Source organism: Rhipicephalus sanguineus, chromosome 2, assembly GCF_013339695.2.
Source record: "Rhipicephalus sanguineus isolate Rsan-2018 chromosome 2, BIME_Rsan_1.4, whole genome shotgun sequence".
NCBI classification, from domain to species: domain Eukaryota; kingdom Metazoa; phylum Arthropoda; class Arachnida; order Ixodida; family Ixodidae; genus Rhipicephalus; species Rhipicephalus sanguineus.
In genome coordinates this window covers 120865054-120884224 of record NC_051177.1, presented here as the reverse complement: position 1 = coordinate 120884224, position 19171 = coordinate 120865054, and the positions used below count along the sequence as shown (strand labels likewise).

The 19171-nt window shown below is 48.2% G+C and overlaps 1 protein-coding gene across 1 annotated transcript in view; it reads left to right on the top strand.

Annotated features, from left to right (window-relative positions):
• LOC119383601 (glycoprotein 3-alpha-L-fucosyltransferase A) overlaps nt 1-19171 on the top strand; it is a gene marked incomplete in the record, with an annotated part of 65231 nt that overhangs the window by 18026 nt on the left and 28034 nt on the right. Inside the window, 1 exon segment of the mRNA XM_037651847.1 lies at nt 12111-12417. Within this exon segment, the coding sequence (XP_037507775.1) occupies nt 12111-12417 (307 nt within the window).

Genomic DNA, 19171 nt, shown 5'->3' with positions numbered 1-19171 from the left:
CCCTTGAGCGCGAGTGGCTTTCGTACGCTCCGTAACATGAGCGCGGACATCACGGTGAAAGCGTGAAGCAACCCTCTTCCCCTCAGCACGAGAAAACCGCGCGAGCAGACAGCGGAAGGGCAAGGTTCTCCCTGCGCAAGTATTCGTGATGTCCGTAGACTGTCGCGCCGCACCGCGGCGCATGGCGGCTACGACTCTTGGAGGATAGGCAGACGACGACGCGTGTTTTGGCTGCTTTAGTCAAATGCCTCGCGCCTTTGTACTCTTCTTAAGCGCGTCATGGCCAAGAAGCACAACAACAATCGGATGTGCTGCGTGCCCCGGTGCACAAATCGAGCTGCCGAAGAAAAGATAAGCCTCCATTCGTTCCCTCAAGATCCGCGGGAAAGAAAGGAATGGGTGGTGAGGCTTCGTATCGGTAAGCCTGTGACGCCGCCGATGCGGGTCTGCAGTGCACATTTCATCCCCAATGATTTATTTTGGAGCAATACAGGTAAGTGGAAATCACTTTCACTTTTCGCTTTAATTGACGTAGAAGCCCATACGTGCTAGCGTGACGCGACGCGATGGACAGTAAACAAAAAATGCTGCAAACTGCGGGAAGTTAAAGGAACGATCAAGCAAGCGAGCAAACCTAGTGGTTGCGAAGTTGCTTGTTTTCGTGTGATCTTCGCAGTTGTTTTTAAAGAGATTCAATACCGGCTTCGATACACAAGCGAATTCCGTGAAATATTTCAATAAGCTCCGACCTTGTACGGGCACTTTTGATCGCGGCCAGGGCCATCGGGATTACGCTCGGTCGTAATCTTATGAAGCTGTTTCGATGCGATCGAATAATATTCATAGCGATTTATAATAACAGTATTGCACGGGTGCATGTGATCGTGATCAAAGCTGATCCGTATCGCATCTTTTAATCGTGATTAGTCGAAACTGATCCTCGTCGAGTTCGGCGTAGACGTCACCAAAATAACAATCGTCGTGATCTCGATTGCGCCTGATCACGATCGAGAGATCGTGCAGGAGCACCTGATTCGGACCGAGCCTAATCAAGATCGGCCCTGACCATGATCAAAAGTGCCCGCGTGACAACGGTCTTGCGCGCGTGGGAGGCCTGTACAATGCAGACAATCAATCTATGCAGGCTTCGAGCTAAGGTGGCATGATGCGTATGTTTAACACCAAGCTGTTTTATGAACTTAAAACGGATCGAGAGAGTGTCTTAGACGAAAAGTGGGGCCCTGTGTATCTGCCAATAACTTTTACTGTTCATTGAAACACATATTTTTGCTATTTAACGGAGACGTGCTGTGCAGACTCCGAGCTGCTGTGGACACCTGAGAGGGAAAGACTCCTGTTTACAGCTGATGTGCTGTCGCACATCGTGCAAAACGTGTCGCACCACGCTGAAGAACACGCAACGAGCTGTGTTTACAAGGGTCTCTTCGGGCAAAGCGGAGCGCCTATCATCCCTCGAACAGCCATCTTGAGTCGACTTGCGCGCCACCTACAGTTCGCGGAAAGTGCGAATAAGAAGAAGCGAGCGAGCTCGCCGACGACTTTTAAATGCGCCCGTCGCGCTCTGAACGCCATCTCGCCGGTAATGAAGAAACGCTTATAAGTGCAGCCGTCTCTGAGTCCGTCCAGCTGTAACGGGTGCGTATATAACGCTCGCCCTTAGCTACGTGGAGGATCTGCGTTTCGTGGCGTAATGGATAGCGCCACACGCTGCGGAGCAAGAGGTCCCTGGTTCGATTCCGCGCTTCTGAAGCATTTTTCTGAATTATTTTTCTTTGGGTCTTTCAGATATATAAACATACTTATACATATACGGTGCATGACGGCGGCGACGGCGACGGCAAAATCCAGCCGAGACTGTCCATATAATTGCTATCGCAATAAAAACGCCAGGCCTGCGCGGAAAGCGCAGCACAGTCACAGCGAAAGCTGGAAGAGCGGCATTTCTAGAGCCCGTTGTAAACTCTCTTGGAGCTACTCATACAAGTACGCTAGCGAGGTATCCACTACGCTACAAATCACAATATTTGTGAAGTTGGGAAGCACCTACAACGCCATTATTCATCATTGTGCGCAGAAGCGAGGTTCCAGCCACACATATGTAAGGCATTATGTGCACTTTGTTTACGTGACGACTGATGACGATGAAGAATTGTGGCTCAGCCCTTGTAATGGGTTGGAAGCTTTAAACGGCTCACCAGTTACGTAATTCGCATTATGTGACGCCCGGTCGCTATTTCACTCTCCCACCATGCAATATAACATACGTTGACGTGAGAAAGAGAGACAGAGAGAGGAGGGAAGAACTTTATCGAGACCCTGAGGAAATGGATGATGGGCTTATGGGCTTCCTTGGCAACCAATGCAAGTGCACTTGCGAGGAACCCACTACGCTATAGCTCATCATAATTTGTGTGTCATAGGGAAACAGCCACTATACCATTTTTCGTCATTCAACGGAGAGCCGTGGTACCCGCTAAAAACATGTAAGGCATTATGCGCACTTTGTTGGTGCTGTGCCTGATGAAGATGAAGAATTATTTCAGAGCCCCTTGTAATGGGTTGGAAGCATCCAACAGCCCACTCGTTGCTCAATTCGCATTGTGTGACGCCTGGTTACAGAATTCGCGTTGTGTGGGGCGTGGTTGTTATTTCACTCTTCTACCACAGTAAATTACATATGTTAATGTGGTTCCTTCTGGACATGAAGCCTCTATAGCGTCTTCTTGCTAGGCAGTTTCAAGCACCGGCATGGCTCTGAGGTACAGCACTGGGCTCCCACGCAGAGGGCCCAGGTTCGAACCCCGTTCCATCGTGGAAATTTTTTCTTATTTCGAGCGATAGTGGTTACGGACACCGGCGGCGGCGGCGGACAACTACGGCGCCAAAAACGGCCGGTGAAATGATCTCATAACAGCTTTCGCTGTAAAAGATCGGCAGATCCCACGCAGTGTGGGAATCGATGTAATGCGAAGCAGCCAGCAAAGAGCTGCATACACCGTCTTCTTTGTCATTGAGGCTAATGAAGTCATTCATGTCGTGACATCTAGTTCGCCATATATCGCTAATGGAACATATATTCTGCTACATATATAGGATGCGTGACCTGCTATTTATGTTCGCCACTCCTGTCATGCCATACCAATTTAGGTATACATCTAGGTAAAAAAAAATGGCCGAGAGTGCGCCATGACCGTGGCGTCTAAATCATACCTACATGACATGCATGTCATGATTTTCGTGTTACCACCTGTTATTTATGTTCGCCACACAGACGTCGCGCAATACCAATTTTGGTCTTTATCAAGCTTGCTAGCGAAACGACCGCCAGCGCACCATGAGCGTGGCACGTAAGTCATGATGTACATGACATGCATGTCATGATTTTCATGTTAATTCCTGTTATTTATGTTTGTCACACAGTTACGTCACGAGATACCTATTTTGGTGTATATCAAGCTAGCGAAACGACCACCAGCGCACCATGAGCGTGGCACGTAAGGCATACCGTGCATGACATGCGTGTCATGATTTTCATGTTACACCTGTTATTTGTGTTCGTCACACAGTCACGTCGCGCGATACCAATTTTGGTATATATCAAATTAGCCGAACGACCGCCAGCGCACCGTGAGCGTGGCACGCAAGTCATGCTGTACATGACATGCGTGTCATGATTTGCACGTTAGGACCTGCCACTTATGTTCGTCATACGCTCTTGTCACGCCATACCAATTTTGGTATATAGCAAATTAATGAAGCGGCCGCAAGAGCACCAAAACAGTGGCATGCAAATCATGTCGTTCGTGACATGGATATCATGATTTTCATGTTTTGACCTGTCATTTATGTCCGTCATGAAGTCATCTTTCGCCATACCAATTTTGGTGTAAATGCAATTAACGAAATGGCCAGGAGAGCACAAAGTCGTAGGCGGCTAGATAGATAGATAGATAGAGACGCTCAAAGTCGCAGAGGTTCGCTAAGAAATGCTTCGCATTTAAAATAAACTGCCTAGCACGTGACAAATGGCGTCGCGGAGCAGAAGCCCCGCCCTAGACGGGTGAGCTGTGACACGGCCGGTCTGGAGGCGCGCGCTCGCTCCTTCCTTTACGGCCTGCGCACGGGGGGCTGTTGCTACCTATGGCCGCAATTTCGTGGGGGCGCTCCGAGCCAACTGCTCCTAGAGTCACTGTATATGCTACCTTTAGGTAGCAGAGTTGCGCATAGGTCCGGCTAGCAACCACAGCTATGCGGTGAAGTCGCGCTTCGTTTTTGCAGGCGACATGCCTACCGTGCCGCCGATTAACCTGTCTGGCGTGTCGAAGACTGGAGATAAACATTGGCTGTCGATGGCTAGTATAGTTCAGTTCGCTGCAGCGGCGGCGTCAAGAAATAAAAAAATTGGCCCAACCGGCAGCTTCTCCGCAATGCATGGTTGCTAGCGGCGTTGGAAGACAGATGCGCAACTCTGCTACCTAAAGGTAGCATATACAGTAACTCTAACTGCTCCCTAACTCACTCCTGGCCGTTGCAGAGGCTAGCGCGCGCAGGGAGTGCTCGGCTTGCGACTTACCGTGGCGCTTTCTGAAGTTACTCTATATGGTATTCATGGTACCAATGCAATAGAAACATGGTAGCAAGTATATATGATGACTCTGGTAAATTCCGCTTTACAGAAGTGGTGGCGCAGGCCGCTCATAAGGCCGCTTCTGTTGCTCGGCAAAGCATCGACGCGGTTACAACACAGCCTTGTTTTTTTTTAGGTTTCTGTAACTTCGAGAATAGGTAAGAGGATGAACATTGCATTTGGTTGAGGAAACGGTTTAATCATGGTTTAGGAAATGTTTATTTCAAATGTATGTGCCGGCCGTCGCTGTACTTGAGAATAACAAAATTGCACATTTTTTGTTGGAGGCATCTTAATTCGTGCTTTAATATTGAAACAAATACTTCAAAAAAGTGAAAGTCACTGCATAATGGGGACGGCCACGCTGCAGACAAAGAGGAAACATAAAAAACTTTCAGAGAATCCTTTCAATTGGAAACAGAATGTTTTCCTTGGTACTACAACAATATCCGCATGGAGAACTGAAAAAAATCACTGCTGGTAAAACACTGTAGTGACGATCACAGTTTAAAGGAGTCAAGTCTGTCACAGCCTGATATGCTTCCGCGAGGGCTTGTGAATAAAACCGGAAGGCCTGTCATTCTGATCTGTTAACTTTTTTGTGTAGTTAATAAGAAGAATCCGGAGAAACTTCTCAGAAATAATATGAGCCAGCACTCTCGCGTGACATGTCCACACCTTCCGGACAGTCCAGAAGTGGCGAATCTTCAAGGTATGGCTCAACAGTCAATTGCAGAGTCTCGAGGATAATTTCGTTCGAGGAAGATATTTGACTGCTTTCTCGAAGAACGTTACAATTGTGTCCAGCATTGATAGTAACTCCGGCTTTGGGTAGTGTAGATCATAGGCTTCTTGCTGACGGAGATGATACAAAGGACTGCACGTTTTGTTTGTCGTCACTAGCATGGCGCATGTTTCGCAACCGACATCAGTGATGAGTTTGGCAATGTAACCACCTACATACACCAAGCCTGAATAGGCAACAGAGTTCGGTGGTTTGCGAGGAGGTTCTCGCAGAGCTTGAAGTTCCTCAATAACATCTTCCGGAATAGACACCGCCGCTTCTTCAATGTTTTCGTCGCGAATGCCCATGTCTTTTGAAGGTAGCGCCTTTTCCTTGACAATGTGGGTCAAAGCAGCTGTGACGGCTCTTGCGTCTAGCGCGTCATTGCCCCCGCACATTGCCCTCAATTTTCCAAACAATGCCTCTACAGGATCACTGTTAAATTTCTTCGTGAGCACGTAGTTTACTTCTTTTCTCAGAAGAAATCGGACTGTCTCCACTGTGGACTGTGTGGTGAAAAGCAGGGCAGTGTACGTCTCGTCTGTAAAGTTTCCAACGCCAGCGGCGAGAGGAATCCTGGATGCACTTAATGTAGCCTGAAAATTCATTTTCTAGCCACAGAAATCTAAGCACACGGGCCTCAGGCATTTTCGCCTCCATCGAATATAAGGTGGTCGGGTCTTAAAAAATATTGTTGTTGCTAGTAGCGCTGCGTGTGCGTTTTCTATTGCCGAGTGCCGAGAAAGGCAGACTGTCCCCACACGCACCTGTACTTCCTTCACCGCTTGCTGCAACCGAAAGAAGTAATTAGCACGAGAAATTGACCGGGCACAGTTGGTTTACAACACGACGCGCATGCGGCGAAACGCGCTTTGGGCGGTTGGCTCGCGACGCCCTCACGCGGAGCGCGCCGTCGTGACTGTATAGAAAAAGTTCCATTGTACTCCCGGCGGCTGCTCAGGCCGTAAGGGAAGGAGCGAGCGCGCGCCTCTAGACCGGCCGTGGCTGTGAAAACAACGTCTCTCTGCTCGGGACGTCCTCCCGGTGGTACCGGTGGCGCAGGCCGGCGGTAGAACAGCCGTCCGCCCGTCGCGGTTTTGACTGTTGACCCGAAGTTCGTGGGATCTAATCCCGACCGCGGCGGCCGCATTTCGATGTAGGCGAAATGCTATAGAGGCCCGTGCACTTATATTAAATGCGAAGCATTTCTTAGCAAACTTCTGCGACTTCGAGCGTATCTATCTATCTATCTATCTATCTATCTATCTATCTATCTATCTATCTATCTATCTATCTATCTATCTATCTATCTATCTATCTATCTATCTATCTATCTATCTATCTATCTATCTATCTATCTATCTATCTATCTATCTAGCCGCCTACGACTTTGTGCTCTCCTGGCCGCTTGGTTAATCGAATGTGCACCAAAATTGGTATGGCGTAACATGACTGTATGACGAACATAAATGACAAGCCATAACATGAAAATCATGACACGCATGTCATATACAGAATTATTTACATGACACGCTCATGGTGCGCTGGCGGCAGTTTCGCTAGCTTGATCTACCCCGCAATTGGCATTGCGTGACGTCACTGTGTAACGAACATAAATAACACGAGTTAACATGAAAATCATGACACGCATGACACGTACAGCATGACTTACGTGCCACGCTCATGGGGCGCTGGCGGCCTTTTCGCTCGCTAGATCTACCCCAAAATTGGTATTGCGCGACGTGACTGTGTGACGAACATAAATAACACACGAGTTAACATGAAAATCATTACACGCATGTCATGTACAGCACGACTTACGTGCCACGCTAATGGGGCGCTGGCGGCCGTTTCGCTAGCTTTATATACACCAAAATTGGTACCTTGCGACGTGACTGTGTAACGAACATAAATAACACGAGTTAACATGAAAATCATGACACGCGTGTCATGTACAGTATGACTTACGTGCCACGCTCATGGTGCGCTGGCGGCCGTTTCGCTAGCTTGATCTATCCTGAAATTGGTATTGCGTGACGTGACTGTGTGACGAACACAAAAACAGGAGTTGATATGAAAATCATGACCACGGTGTAAGAATATTCAGGTGTTGACACTGCGCTCGCCTAAGCGGCCAGAAAATGTTCGGTCGTCGGTCCGTTGAGCGGTGCGCCATCTATTGGCTTGAGGCGGAGAGCGCTTGCGAGTAGCCGAATCACGGTGGTGCTACGTCATCACCGCCCATGCTCGCCGTGCCCTCTCCTGTTGCTCTCTCGATTTCGCCCCTCGACGCCGCTTGGCGGATGCACATTATCCAGCAAAATGGCACAGAAAAATGCATGTTATCAGCAGCATGCGCGTTGCTATGGAGACGACTGCCCCGCTTTTCGTAGCGCCCTCTGCAAGTCATCTGATAAGAACCCGAACATTATCTGGACGCGCGTGGATTGCGGTTTCCCATGCGTTGGGGGAAGAGTGTCATCACCTGAGTATATTCTTACACCGTGATCATGACACGCATGTCATGTACAGCATGACTTACGTGCCACGCTCATGGTGCGCTGGCGGCCGTTTCGCTAACTTGATATACACCAAAATTGGTATCTTCCAACGTGACTGTGTGACTAACATAAATAACACGAGTTAATATGAAAATCATCACACGCATGTCATGTACAGCATGACTTACGTGCCACGCTCATGGGGCGCTGTCGGCCTTTTCGCTCGCTTGATCTACCCCAAAATTGGTATTGCGCGATGTGACTGTGTGACGAACATAAATAACACACGAGTTAACATGAAAATCATTACATGCATGTCATGTACAGCATGACTTACGTGCCACGCTCATGGGGCGCTGGCGGCCTTTTCGCTCGCTTGATCTACCCCAAAATTGGTATTGCGCGACGTGACTGTGTGACGAACATAAATAACACACGAGTTAACATGAAAATCATTACACGCATGTCATGTACAGCATGACTTACGTGCCACGCTCATGGGGCGCTGGCGGCCGTTTCGCTAGCTTTATATACACCAAAATTGGTATCTTGCGACGTGACTGTGTAACGAACATAAATAACACGAGTTAACATGAAAATCATGACACGCGTGTCATGTACAGTATGACTTACGTGCCACGCTCATGGTGCGCTGGCGGCCGTTTCGCTAGCTTTATATACACCAAAATTGGTATCTTGCGACGTGACTGTGTAACCAATGTAAATAACACGAGTTAACATGAAAATCATGACATGCATATCATGTACAGCATGACTTATGTGCCACGCTCATAGGGCCCTGGCGGCCGTTTCGCTACCTCGATCTACCCCGAAATTGGTATTGCGCGAGGTTACTGTGTGACGAACATAAATGATAGAAGTTAAGATGAAAACCATGACACGCATTTTCCTCAATGACATACAAAACGATGTATGCAGCTCTTTGCTGGCTGCTTCGCATTACATCGATTCCCACAATGCGTGGGATCTGCCGGCTTGTTTTTTTAGGTTTAAGAACCCCAGATGGTCGAAATTTCCGGGGCCCTCCACACGGCGTCCCTCTTAATCATGTCATGGTTTTGGGACGTGAAACCCTAGGAGAAGAAGAAATAGACTTTACTGAGCAGAGCTGGCCCGCAGTTTGGTCTTGGTGGCCTCAGGAGGCGGCTCGGAGTCCCTAACAATTATTATTTTAGATGGGTCATTCCACGCCAAACGCCCCAAACATTGCGCTCGACCCTCTCCAATTGTATTGTAAAAAATTGTGGACGTTCATATCAGTGCACTATTTGCCCTCGGAAAATATTTTCTGGAAAAAAAATTTCTTGTCTGTTACAGTGATTTGAATTTTGCCGTAGTGGGTTGCGAAAAAATACTCGGTAGGTTGCGAAAAAATACTCTAAAATATACAATACTTTACGGAACGCCTTAAATATCTGCTGTTTACTTGAAAACGAATGGCACTATCTTATTATCGCCCACTGACGACCACTACATTGTCTCACGATGTGCTTTGTGGTGAAGCAATGCTGCAATTCCGCGCCCATTTTGATTATTTTTTTAAAATTCTACGAATATTGCAGACAAAATATGACTACATGATATGGCTGGATAGTTGGCAGTAAGCGTGTCAAAAAGGTATTGAAGTCGATGACCGAGTAGTTTCGAAGTGGAAGGGGCGCAAACATTGAAAAATGTGTGAAATGCCCCACGTTCAGGCACATGTAGAGTGGTGATGCGGTCCAAGTAAAAATGCACGCTTGGTCTCGTTGGGAAGTGTAAACAAAGGAGATTTATTTGTGAAAGTTTAATCGGAGTGTTTTTTTTTGTTTTGTTTTAGGCGAGAAACAAAAATTTATGTTGAGCGTTCGCGGCGTGCCTGGGCGGGGTCCCGTAAGTCCGCTTCACTGCGCCGCCACTGTTCCTTGGGGCAACGGAAGTATGCAGCGCCCACGCGGGTGGCAAGATCGTGTGCTGCTGTGAGTTTTCACGTTTTGACACGCATTCTTCGGCTTTCCGCAGTGCCGCCGACGAAGTGTCAGGGAAAACGAGTGATGGTTCGTTTAAAATATATTATTATATAATAAAAGTGGCTAACAGGCACCGGGAATACACTTATAATTATTTTTTATGGGCAGCTCCCTTGAACGTGACTCGCGCCATTCGTGCCTCGGAGCCGAATGGTGCTACGTATTCTTACGCTCGGATCTTCGGCAGAGGTGAACTTTTCTCCGATGATTGCGTCGCCGAGCGAGCACGCGGCACTCGAAGGTTCGTCTTTCGGCTGCATCCCTTGACAGCGCGTAAGATAAACATTGCGAACGGTGAGTATACTGCTATCGTGTCATATTTTAGACGGAGAGCCTGTACAACGGAAACCGAAAGCGATAAATATACAAAAGGACGAAACCGCCTTTAAGGCGGCTTCGTGCTTTTAATTGTCTATCGCCTTCGCTTAGTTATCGCAAGGCGATTACTAAGATGAAGGCATCGCATGCAGCGTGGAAGAAAGTTGAGCTGTCAGCAAGGTTTGAGTCTACAATCTCCCTCAAAGGTACGCGCACGTTTCACCATTTCGTGCCATCATCACTGAGCACTCGTAATGCCGGGCTCACCACCTACTCGGCAACACAGGCATTCCAAGTGGCGAAGACCATACGTCGGCAACGGAAGTAAGAACTGCAACCTCCGCAGAGATCGAAAACACAACCCAAGCTCTGCGCCTGTCGTACGTGTGCATGCAGTGACGTGGCAATGAAATCGTGCTCTGCTCCGACTACTAACCGGCAGCCTTTAGTGCCCTTCCGAAACATTCTGCCAGCCATATACATTGTTTGTAAGTTTTCAGCAACGTGAAAACTCACAGCAGCGCACGATCTTGCCACCCGCGTGGGCGCTGCATACTTCCGTTGCCCCAAGGAACAGTGGCGGCGCAGTGAAGCGGACTTACGGGACCCCGCCCAGGCACGCCGCGAACGCTCAACATAAATTTTTGTTTCTCGCCTAAAACAAAAAAAAAAAAAACACTCCGATGAAACTTTCACAAATAAATATCCTTTGTTTACTCTTCCCAACGAGACCAAGCGTGCATTTTTACTTGGACCGCATCACCACTCTACATGTGCCTGAACGTGGGGCATTTCACACATTTTTCAATGTTTGCGCCCCTTCCACTTCGAAACTAGTCGGTCATCGACTTCAATACTTTTTTGACACGCTTACTGCCAACTATCCAGCCATGTGATATAGTCATATTTTGTCTGCAATATTCGTAGAATTTTTAAAAAAATAATCAAAATGGGCGCAGAATTGCAGCATTGCTTCACCACAAAGCACATCGTGAGACAAAGTAGTGGTCGTCAATGGGCGATAATAAGATAGTGCTATTCCTTTTCAAATAAACAGCAGATATTTAAGGCGTTCCGTGAAGTATTGTATATTTTACAGTATTTTTTCGCAACCTATGTTTCAATCACTACGGCAAAATTCAAAATCACTGTAACAGGCAAGAAAAATTTTTTTTCCAAAAAATACTTTCCGAGGTCAAATAGCGCTCTGATATGAACGTCCACATTTTTTTACAATACAATTGGAGAGGGTCGAGCGCAATGTTTGGGACGTTTGGCGTGGAATGACCCATATGCGAAGTATCTTATGGCGGAGTTCAATCCGGTGGTGGTGGTGTGCGGCGTGACCACCCTTACTGCGCATGCGCGTACCCTCTCCACACACCTCCTCTCCACTTTCCCTCTCCCCTCCCCTTTCCACTCTTCCTCTGAAACGCGGGCTAGACATGCCGAAATTCTCTCCTGCGCAACGCCGCGATGAGCTCGAGCGCATGCGCGTCCCCTCCCCCTGTCTCTCCTCTCCTACGCTGCCCTCCTCTCGCACGCCTGTCGACCGCGTTCCCCGCTCGCCCTGTGAGAATTAAAGGCCAGGCTAGAGGGAGGACAAGACGCGCGTAGCATTCCTCTTCGCGTTCCACGACGCGAGGTCGGTAGCATGCCCAACGAACGCCAACGGAACGCGATCGTGCAAGTGCTCTGGCTTCGCATCGCCTCATGGTCCCCTTTAGCGGAAAATGGTGTAATTTTTTTATTACTGAACCTGGCGCCTCAAAATGTCGAGCAGCTAGGAAACGTAGTCACCGCGCTTGTCTACATTGGTGTGTGCGCAGAGACGACGACCATGAAGAGCATAATCCTGCACGGCAGCTGGCCGGAGACCCTGAATGGACGCGAGCCGTTTCTCAAAGACCGGTGTCCCGTGGACACGTGCACCGTGTACCAGAGCTACGAAGCACACTTGAAAGAGCAAGGCAGCGACACCATCGTGGATGCCGTTATCTACAAGGACTTCTACTACGGTGAGGTGTATAGAACCAACAACGAGCACCACCTGAAGATCCTGTACCTCCTCGAAAACCCGATGAACATGAACATCAAGACCGGAGCCACGGGAATCGATTTGACGGCCACCTACAGGTACGTGCGTACATGATGAGTTCGGTAGGGGACCGGTCACACCCGACACATTAAAGGTGTACTGGCACCATATTCAGAGTTCACTCTACTATACAAATCTCCTGCAAGGTACATGTAACTGGTAGCGAAGCTTCCAAAGAAGTCCATACGTTCAGAAAATAGAGGCTGATCAGCTGCTCATGGGGCTTAACTAAGTTCACTTTATGATTGCACCATAAAGTGCACTTAGTTTCGATAATACTGACGTATGCACTCTAACGTGAGGGCTGACTTTACGTCGCACCATAAGTTACCCTTTAAACGCCAGTGTTGTCAACGTGCCTGGTAAGCCTACGGTGTGCACACAGCTACTACACTTCCAAAAATAAGTCGATCCACCTCGTAACTCTTGGCTCAAAGCCATAAAATAGAGCATAGAAGTACTTGCTGACTACATCGCATGAAACCGATTCCCACAAGGTGTGGGATCTGCCCTCTTTTTTATTACGCATTCTTGGCTGGATGGGCCAAATATTATATTGCAGTTTTGTTTTGTTTTGTTATTAGTGTTTTCAACACACTGGAGTCGATTTTCACCAACTGTGGTCTTACGTAGCGCTATTGAACGATTGTTTTGAAACGAAGGGAGACACACCAGCTGCTTGATGCATGCCTCCTTTCCTGCTTACAATGCTGTCAATAAAACTTCCTCTCGGGCTAGTTGGCTTTCCCTGTGCACTGTCTTCTTCTCTTCTCAGCCAGTTCGTTCTTTTTCTTCCTGTTTGCGCTAAAAAATATGACGTCTGGGGCTACAATGCTGTATTGGAGCAAGATGTCGAGTTGGGTAGTTGGTTTACGTTCATGTTTGGAAAATTAGGTTGAAGCGCACTGAAAAGAAATGTGGACAGTAAAAATGGACAGGACAGCGCTTACTCCTGTCCACTTCTACTGTCCACATTATTTAACACGAAAGTTTTTCATGCTGAGGTCCACCAAGACGTATTTCCGTCATGGATATGACGTTGATAAAACGGACGCTAACGGATGAGAAACAGACAAGTGTAAAAAATGCTTCCCCCGCCGGGAATCGAACCTACGACTTCTTGGCCCGCGACGATAAGCGCCCGGTGCTCAACCGACTAAGCTACCGAGGCAAATACACGACACTTCACAAACGCGCCTTATATCTCTCACACATTCTCTCTCTCGGATGGTGCTCTCTGTGGGGGGCGGTGCCGCCATCCGTTGGCGGTGAAATGAATTAATGCGGCATATGACACTTACTAGCACTGACAGAGAACGATTCAGCGACAACATAGTAAGCGCAGGGCCTCAGAAATTGCACACCGACGCGCACTCTCGGAGGCCGTGGTTGGGAGCGACTAAAGAGCCACCAAAACATGCCCCTGTTGCCAGACCACTTTTTGGTGCTGTCCCTAGGAAATTCCAAGCGAGATGTACCTAGCCTAGTCCCATGGCTCTACGTGCGTGCGAGACGTTCATTATGCGATTTAACCATGGAAATGCAGGTGGCTTGATTTAATGGACGCACGAATTAAGGTGCATACTTGCTGCTTTCTTTGGGAAGGGCCACTTTTTGACTAAGGGTCACGCAGTTCGCAAGGAGTGGGAATCAGTTTTGTTTCAGCTCAATGGGATGACTGCGCAGGCATAGCCGCACAGTGCATTAGGTTTCATTTTACAGCGAAAGCTGTTATGAGATCATTTCACCGGCCGTTTTTGGCGCCGTAGTTGTCCGCCGCCGCCGCCGCCGCCGCCGCCGGTGTCCGTAACCAGTATCGCTCGAAATAAGAAAAAAATTCCAGGACGGAACGAGGTTCGAACCTGGGCCCTCTGCGTGGGAGCCCAGTAATCAACCTCTGAGCCATGCTGGTGCTTGAAACTGCTTTGCAAAAAGGTCCTATACAGGCTTCATGTCAGGAAGGAACCACATTAGCATATGCAATATAGCGTGGTAGAGAGTAAAATAAGCACCAAGCGTCGCGCAACGCGTCGCACAACGCGAATTCTGTAACCAGGCGTCACACAATGCTAATTGCGCAACGAGTAGGTTGTTGAATGCTTCCAACCCATTACAAAGGACTCTGCCGTAATTCTTCATCGTCGTCAGGCACAGCATCAACAAAGTGCGCATAATGCCTTACATGCGTTTAGCAGGTACCAGCGCTCTCCGTAGAATGACGAAAAATGGCACAATGCCTGCTGCCCTACTTCTCAAATATTACAATGATTTATAGCGTAGTGGGTTCCTCGCAAGTGCACTCGTATTGGTTGCCAAGGAAGCCCATAAGCGCATGATCCATTTCCTCGGGATGGATGGATGAATAAACTTTATTTCGGTCCCTCGGAACGCGCCCTAGCACGTTGCGGGCCGCTCCCACGTCTGAACAGAAAGACCAAGTCTCTCTGCTGCGTCGCGGGCCCGTTGGACTGCCCATAGTTGTGCTTCGAGTCCGGAGCTTGTAATAGCTTCTTCCCATTTTGACGGCGTGATGACTTCGCCGCCGTGTAACGCGGGGCACCGCCTCGGGGTCTCAGTAAAATTACAATGATTTATAGCGTGGTGGGTTCCTCGCAAGTGCACTTGTTTTGGTTGCCAAGGAAGCCCATAAGCGCATGAACCATTTCCTCGGGGTCTCAGTAAAAATACAATCATGTAGAGCATAGTGCGTTCCTCGCAAGTGTACTTGTATTGGTTGCCACGGAAGCCCAAAAGCACGTAATACATTTCCTTGGAGTCTCAGTAAAGTTCTTCGCCCCCCCCCCCCCCCGTCTCTCTCCCGCGTCAACGTATGTTATACAGCATGACGGGAGAGGGAAATAGCGACCGCGCGTCACCCAATGCAAATTACATAACTGGTGGACCGTTTAAAGCTTCCAACCCATTACAAAGGGCTGAGCCATAATTCTTCATCGTCATCAGTCGTCGCGTCAACGAAGTGCACATAATACCTTACAGACGTGCAGCTGGTGCCTCGCTTCTCCGCAGAATGGCGAATAATGGCTTTGTAGGTGTTTCCCAACTTCACAAAAATTGCGATTTATGGGGCAGTGGGTACCTTTCTAGTGTACTTGTATTGTAGCCCCAAGAGAGCTTACAGCGGGCTCTAGAAACGCCGCTCTTCCAGCTTTCGCTGTGACTGTGCTGCGGTTTCAGCGCAGGCCTGGCGTTTTTTTGTGTTAACCTTGCTGGCGTATCAAGCGCATTAGTTTACGAAGCTGGTTTTTTTTTTTTTTTTTTTTTGGACGACGAAGTTTGAAACATGATCGGAACAGCTAGCGTGCTATATATTCATATGAGCTGCTGTTTGGGCCTTGTTTTGCGGTTCCAAGCCAGCTTTTCCCAAAAGGTGCCTTAGAAAAACGTTTAGCTCTAATATTCCGTGATAGTCACCGAATAATCAATATTATTGCTTGTTTTAAACGGATGCTTGTGGCGATCGAGCCGCCACGCGAACGAGCGTCACGCCGAAGCCGGCCTCCCTACTTGGAGCACAGTATGTGTGTACTAGGCGCAGCGATGCAGATTGCTTGTTTTCTCATCAGATCAGTGGAGTTCCCGGTGCCTACCGAACGCATCGTGGTGATGGATCTAGGCCATCCTCAACCGATATATGTCGCATATGCATGCATGGCTCCCATCGCATGCGTGCGGTATCAAGCCGATATATGAAACACCATTGTGAATAACTTTTTTTACCTAGCTGTTGTTTATGAAATATTTTTTTTTCATTGCTGTGCTTTTCACATATCCTATCATCAGTGAAAAGGAGTAGCCGGTGCTATACAGAAGCACCAACATCTCCTAAATATCATATAATGAAAAAAAGTATAGCCGGCAAAATTTCCGGAAGGGAGCAGTGGGAGACTTTGCTCGCCAGCGGGGATCGGGTGGTGCAACTAGCACTCCTCGACCAGGCGCGGCGGGCCGCTCAAGCCAGTGGAGCCCTGGAATAGGGGCCCCACCCACCCGCTCCCTAAACACTTTTTTCTTTTCTTTTTTCCCTCAATAAACGTTTTGATATATATATTTGTTTACGCCAGGAAAATCAGTGCTCCTCACCACATAATGGTTCGCTGAACCGACCAATGTGTTACGAGTGCACACTGTCGGCTAAGTGTATATACAGTAAAACTCGCATACATCGGAATCAAAGGGCATCGCTAAATAGTTCGATATACCCGTAATTAAAAATGCATAAAATGCCTGTCTGAAGCTTAAATATAGTTGGTACATGTTTTGATATATACTGAGTATGTGCAGCTCAATGAAACGAAGATTGTGCTGCACATACTCAGTAAATATCAATAAATATTCATGCGTCTCAGACTGTCCCTCGAGACAATTGTTCGTTCTAAAGCTGCTGTGAAGCCGTTAAAGTTTTCCCATTACTTATTTTTCATCAACCTGTTCGTGTGAAACGTGTACGTATCGGACCAGACAACAATTTGCGCCACTGAAGCAACCTGGCAATACATCTCTCCGGCAACTAGTTGCAGCCACAGGTAGCAAGCTTCACAGCGTGGCATTTAGTTTTCGTCGCATTACACCCCTGTGTAGCGGTAAAGCTTACAAAGCAATTCCTTCATTGTGGAGCGCAAAGAAATCTGTGCTGCGCACGCCGCCCATGTTTTGACTCGTACCCTGCTTGTTCACGCCATGCTTGCACTGCCCCTTGGATTCAATGCACTATATATTATAATTTACATTATATATACGTCCTACAAGATGACAGATTCACTATAGTCAGCTTTATGGCATTGCAGCTGTGTTATGCCACAAAGCATGTACTGTGCATCGACGATGCGTTGTGCAGCGAAGCCCACCAGCAGGGAAATCGTAACTGCCACATACGTTACCTGATGCTTTGTCTTCTTTAATTACAAAAAAGGCGCCCACGCAGTCTCCAGTCACCGTAAGAGCACCCAAACGTCTAATAAACGCGCTAGTGCATAGCAAATGTTTCTTCCATTCTTCTACCTGCCACGCAAACGAATTAGCAGCAAACCTCTACATTAGAGAACAGACCAAGCCACTTCTTGGAATAGCTTGGAATAGTGCCATGGAGAAACTTAATTATGCCAACAGAGATTATAACAAGATACCAATGAATCAGGTGGCCTGAAGCGTTATCGCATAGTGAACTTGCTGCACAATTGCGACGAGGCGCAACTACGGATGTCTACTTCAAACGCCAGCTGCTACACTTCAGGTCAAATAATAAATGCGCAGATGATGGATTTCTTAACGCTGCTGATAGTCTTAACAATCTGTATAAATTCAAGCGAACACTCGCGAGGTAACATAAAGCAGGGCATACACAGACATTTTAACGCAACGCACGCTCTGAGTGCCTCAAGTTTCACCTCACTTGAAGACCGTCGGACACATCGGATTCGAAGGGGATCGCAAAATAATTCGATATATCCATTATTACAAATCGAAAATACACCTGCAAGCTTGAATATTCAAACGTCTCGGACAGTCCCATGAGATGACTGATTCCTTTAAGTTGCTTCGAAGCCGTAAATGTTTTATCAACCACTTGGCGGCAGCGAACCCTTCTCGGCCACGAAGGGCTAGAGCTTCACAGCGTGATGTTTAGTTTTCTTTGCATAACGCCACTGTGCAGCGGTGAAGCTTAACAAGGCAAATCCCTCATTCTGGAGCGCACTGAGTTATACCAGGCGGTTACATCGGAACACCACTGATACCTCAAAGAGTGAACTTGTTGGCTAGTTGGTTCAACATAACTTAAGGGAGCAGCGCGAAAGACAGGGACAGAAAAGGCACACATACACCCACACGTAGCGCAGTATGTGTGGGGCAGGGTTCTATTTGGTGTCGCAGAAGTCTGTTGCCAGACTTGGGGGTATTTGCCCCTGCAGTTCCAGCTTTCCCGTAAGGTTGCGGTGTAATCCGCTGGCAGGCGCTTTGCCTGGCTTCGAGAGACGTTTCAACGCTATAGACATCGATGGTTTCCCACAAGCGGGAGTACATTATTTTCCTGTTGCTCAGTGAAAGCCCTCTGCGCCCTTCGGGCGCGGAAACCTAATCGTGGCTTCGCCCTCGCTTCGCGAATGCGGCCATTTCGCTAACGCTCAATGGCCGGCTGGCAGGGTCTCCGTCACGCGCTACTGGCCGCTGTCGCGGCCACGCGCTGTTTAGCCCGCGCGCCTGAAATTGTGGGGACCAATTTCTTAAGACGCGCCGACTCCCTGTGTGGAGGTTTGGGCCATCACCACACAAAGCTTCATGAAAGCCGCATAATTCGCCATGAGAAACTGTACGGACATGCTTCTCGTGGAAGTGGATGTAGCAGATGGATTTCTGGCACCTGCGCCTTTTCGTGCCCAAAATACAGGCCGTCCGAAGAGAAAGCGCAACGGCTGGTTTACTCCATACCACGTGCTGATCGTGAATTTTTTTACGTGGGGGACACGAAGACCTCCTCCGAGGGGCTGCGACAACATAAAAACGATGTCCGCAAGTTCGCGTGACGAAGGAGTACACCCGCTGAGCATAGCATGGTAAATGACCACCGAATCGAATACGACAACTCCAGCGTTGTCGACTTAAGCGGCTTTCTGCGGAATTCTCGCCCATCCAGGCGACAGCCGGTAACGTCAACCGGTCTACAGGTGCGCTGCCGTTCAAGAGTCTGCCTTATTGTGGAGAATAGGCCTGACCCCCGGCTGGAGAAAACCCTGAAAAAGAATGCGAGCGGGACGCGAAACGAATTTTTTCTTGTAA